This window comes from Octopus bimaculoides, chromosome 9, assembly GCF_001194135.2.
Source record: "Octopus bimaculoides isolate UCB-OBI-ISO-001 chromosome 9, ASM119413v2, whole genome shotgun sequence".
NCBI lineage: Eukaryota > Metazoa > Mollusca > Cephalopoda > Octopoda > Octopodidae > Octopus > Octopus bimaculoides.
Window position 1 is genome coordinate 10686395 of NC_068989.1, and position 4959 is coordinate 10691353.

The 4959-nt window shown below is 39.2% G+C and overlaps 1 protein-coding gene across 1 annotated transcript in view; it reads right to left on the reverse strand.

The window, feature by feature from the left end:
• Positions 1 to 4959, reverse strand: part of LOC106877343 (collagen alpha-6(VI) chain) — an 18940-nt gene that overhangs the window by 5562 nt on the left and 8419 nt on the right. Inside the window, exon 4 of the mRNA XM_052970318.1 lies at positions 1239 to 1367. Coding sequence (XP_052826278.1) covers positions 1239 to 1367 — 129 coding nt within the window. The remainder of the gene's footprint in view (positions 1 to 1238; positions 1368 to 4959) is intronic.

Sequence of the window (4959 nt, forward strand, 5' to 3'; positions counted from 1 at the left end):
TGTGTGTGTGTGTGTGTGTGTGTGTGTGTGTGTGTGTGTGTGTGTGTCTCCATGGATACATCGCCCATTAAAATTATCTGCCTATGGGCTCCGTTCGTCTCTCGTTTCTTGCATCGGTAGTTTCCAGCCAGATTGCACCTTCACGATCTAGATATGGCTCTCTCCCAAATTTGCACTTTATCACCTCTGATGTTCACCAAGCTTCAGTTTTGTTCACCTCCACTATTTCTCTTATACATCAGCGACCTATTTGCCGTCAGTCCACCAGCTCTTGCACAAAAGAAATCATCCTTCCTTCATCGCTAACCTCCGTACACAAGCGTCGTCCACAAACGAGCTAGACACGTCATGCCAAATCTGCACTGACTCTCATATGCAGAAAGCTGAAGAATTTTATTCTAGGAGGCCATGCCACTTTATAAAAATACAAATACACTTTGTAAAAATACAAGGACAAACAAATATAGATATCGTAAAACGTACAGCACATTAACGAAACGATCGATTATTTAGTTGGTAATATATTTAACCAATTGACTAATAATAAAGAAGTGGAGGCGCAATGGCCCAGTGGTTAGGGCAGCGGACTCACTGTTATAGGATCGCGGTTTCGATTCCCAAACCGGGCGTTGTGAGTATTTATTGAGCGAAAACACCTAAAGCCCCACGAGGCTCCGGCAGAGGATAGTGGCGAACCCTGCTGTATTCTTTCACCACAACTTTCTCTCACTCTTACTTCCTGTTTCTGTTGTGCCTGTAATTCAAAGTGTTAGTCTTGTCACACTGTGTCACGCTGAATATCCCCGAGAAATACGTTAAGGGTACACGTGTCTGTGGAGTGCTCAGCCACTGGCACGTTAATTTCATGAGCAGGCTGTTCCGTTGATCGGATCAACTGGAACCCTCGACGTCGTAAGCGACGGAGTGCCAACAACAACAACTCCTCAATAACCAAATACACATATATTTTTCTCTTCAAGAACTTTAGTCTACTGCATTCACTTTCTTGCACCAGTTATTCCTACTGCTGTCAACATCAGCTATTTAAGAGGGTCACTGACTGTATCAGCCTCACCGAGCTGGGATAGCTTGCGAAAGCCATAGACACAGCGTTTTTCATACACAACCAGTATAGTCTTCCAGCAGCGACAGCAACAACAACAACACAACAACAATTCCTGAAAGGATCTAATGGTTAACAAATAACGTCTGTATCATACTCGAAACTTTCTACTTACCTTCATATGGACTAACAAATGATTTCAGGTTGCTGTCCACACCAATGCGGTGCGCAATTACCACAGATGTTGCCAAAACGGCCAAGTAAATGGTAACAAACCGCATTATCATTGTGGTGGGTTTTAATTATGTGTACCAAATATGAACTTATCCATCGCTTTGATTTAGCTTTAAAAGATTATTTCACTACAGATGCAAAAATTCCCACATTTCGCAGGGTTGAGTTCATATCTTTTTAACTCTGTTTATATACATGCATTCACGATTAAGCGTGCACACAGACATATCTTTCCAAAAGACTCACAAACACACCCACCCTCATCCCCACCCTCATCCACACTCACATTATAGATAGTAAATAGATCTTAATTCTTTTTCATTGCTTACCCATCTCCTACTCTACTTCTCTCTCCCTGTTTTTCTCTCTTCATCTCTTTCTGTTTTTCTTTCTCTATCTCTCTCTGTTTCTCTGTCTCTCTCTCTTTCTCTCTCTCTCTTTCTCTCTCTCTATTTTTCCTTCTTTCGTTCTCTCTTCATTTACTTCCCATTTTGTCTATCTGCTTTTATTATTTAACTTCTTACTCATTTTTATCCCTCTGTCTCTTTTTCATACATCTTCCCTACTACTACTACTACTACTACTACTACTACTACTACTACTACTACTACTACTACTACTACTTTCTCTCTTTCACTTTCTCTCTCTCTCTCTCTCTCTCTCTCTCTCTCTCTCCATTTATTTCCTCTTTTTCATTTTCTCACTCATTGATATTTCTTTTATCCTTGTCCTTTTTCATGCTTCTTTTCTCCTTCCACTGCGTTTTCCTTATCAAAAACGAACGTAATCATTCGTTTCTCCCCACTCTTCATTATACACGATACCCACTTATAGATATTATGACAATATATCAGAAACATTGCTTGGAAAACGCTAAATCATCGCTTTTCAGTTTACTATCATAAAGTAATAAACAAAATTAATATGTAAACATCGATTTAAAACCGTATTTAAATATTTCGAGTGATAATTGTCGGACAATTGAATTACAAGGAAACAAGCAAACAGTAAAAGAGAAGAAAAGAAGGAAAATAAGCAGCAGAAGATGGAGGCGGAGGAAGCAATGGGCCACAACCCTCCAGAATAAATGGCGTGTTCAACCGCGCCCCGCGGTCCTGGCCGTGGTGGCGCTGCCGCGGAGAAAGGCCAGAAGTACTGGCTGCAACAGCCACTCCACCTCGTGGGGCTAATTTCTCAGACGGGTCGTCGTTATGCCGATTTTGTGGAGAAAAACAGTAGTGAAGGCTCCGAGAAAATCTGAGATCTCAACGGTGACCGGCGCAAACTGATAGCGGCCGGTCAGGCTGCTGTATTTATTTATTTCTCTCTCCTCGAAACGACAGGCTTCTTTCAGTTTCTGTCTACCAAATCAACACACAAAGCTTTGGTCGGCCCGAGGCTATAGTATAAGACACTTGTCCAAGATGGCACGCAGTGGGACTGAATCTGAAACCATGTGGTTGGGGAGCAAACTTCTTACCACACAGCCACTCCTGCGTCTGTTGTGTTCTCGAACAAAACATTTCATTTAACGTAGCTCCAATCCAATCAACTGTAAATTAGTAATCCTGTGACAAAACTGAAATGACAAAACTGAAATGATCATTACTCGGTCACTCATACGCTATGGAGACTGGATAACCTCGACTTCACTGTATCAAAAAGGTCTGTTATTGGTTAGTTCTTACAATTTGTCAGTTTCTCTTTCTTTCATCTTTCTTAACACGCACATACATATTTGTTGGAAAACAAAAGTGAAACCAAAAGTTAAAACAAAAGTGAAATTTTCGCAATATAAATACACATTTAGATCCCGAGAAATAGATTCACAAAAACATCCATATTTAACTATATCTGATATCTAAATGATGATAATACTGACAATTATAGATTCAATTGGTCCATTATGAAACACTCAAGCCACTACATTATTGATTCTAGAAGATGTAAACTTTGTCTCTCGGAGAAATATAGCATCCTGTTAAGCACTTTTGCGAGTTTAAGCACCCCTCCCAGAATAGATGAATTCTTTTAGACATTACCATCAATATTTGTCGAAGGACTTCAAAATATTACCTAGTTAAAATAGTTTATTTTTCACGGAACCAGCGGGGAACTGGTGTCGTTTATATTCTCATGCGTGCTCATCTAATATGCGTTTGATAATTTTTTTTAGACGAATGCGCAAGGGCAGAGCTGCTATCGGCACAATTTTTGATCAAATAATGTGCAACATTTGTCACAAAAATTTTGAAACAAAATCAGGCTTGGTAGTCATCGCAGTTGAAATGCAAGAAAACCTGTTACAGTTACATATATGCAATGTTGCACTCAGGTCAAGAATTAACTCCTTGCCTATCTGAATATAAATATACGTTCCGTGAAAATTAACGATAATCACCCAAACAATGACAGGACATCGCATAACTATCTCCTAAATATAACTACAAGCAAAAAGACAAGGACTAGGAAATGTAATGTAAACTGGTACAATCGTCCATCCTTTCTGCTTGTTAAATTCCAATAAAATTCTTTGACGTCCTGAAGGAAACGTTTTCATCCCCAATACAAATACCACAAATTATTTAATACTTTCACAGTTAAAATTTCATATTCTACTACAGCAAATTTGGCAAATAACATAATTGCCGCTAACCACCATAAACTAAGACCACAAAGCTTAAAAGAAAAGAATAATTCAACCCAGTTGTTAACAATAAATCGAAGAACTTAGTAATCAATACTATGCATGGAAACACGTTTCTACAAGAGGCATAATACTTTCTACATAACTACACCAAACATAATTTTCCGTTTGAACAGATATCCAGATGTTCACTGCATGGGACATTCCTAAGAGATGACTCCCTAATTTGTTGTTTATGCATATTTACACGGTTGGTCACTTTTCTTCCTGTCTCTCCTATGTAGCTTTCATTGCACTGTAGGCATGTGATGCAGTAGATGACCTTTTGGTTTTGCAATTCATGTATGCGTTCTCTTTTAATTCATTCTAATTCTTGAGTCTTTTGGTTGTCCCTTGCTCAATTAATTTGCAAATTGGATACTTGCATAGTTTCTTTTTCAAATGTGAAACTCGCCTTTGTTAAGAGTATCTTGGGGTTAGGTGGTTGTCTTCGACTGTTGCTAAGTTGTGATTTTTTGATTATTCGTTGGAAATTTGCTGACTGATGTAGAATTGGGACGTATAGTTCGGCTGAGTGCAGGATGTAGTTTCTAGGATTGTGGGTGACTACAAATGGAATATTTGTATTTGTATATATATATTCCCAGCCCCACACCATCATCCACACACCTACACATGCACAGACGCACACGTCAATGTCACCAGCGCTCTTCCACGCACACATACATACTCTCTTATACACATGCACGCTCACCTTAGTTTTGGGATACATCACTACTTTATTACCGCCTTTCTTCTTAGATATCCTGTGTGACCCCTCTGTCCGGCATTCACCATGATAGATCGCTAGCGACTATACATTCTATATTTTTTCTCCTTGTTTCTTTCTGCGTTCCTTTCTGTGGAAGAGCGTAGGCTCGAAACGTTAAAGACTTTTTCACTTCCTGAGCGTTATACTAATACAGCTGTTTTTGTCTACATCACCTGTCTTCGTCTTTTGTTTGTTTTTGTGAAT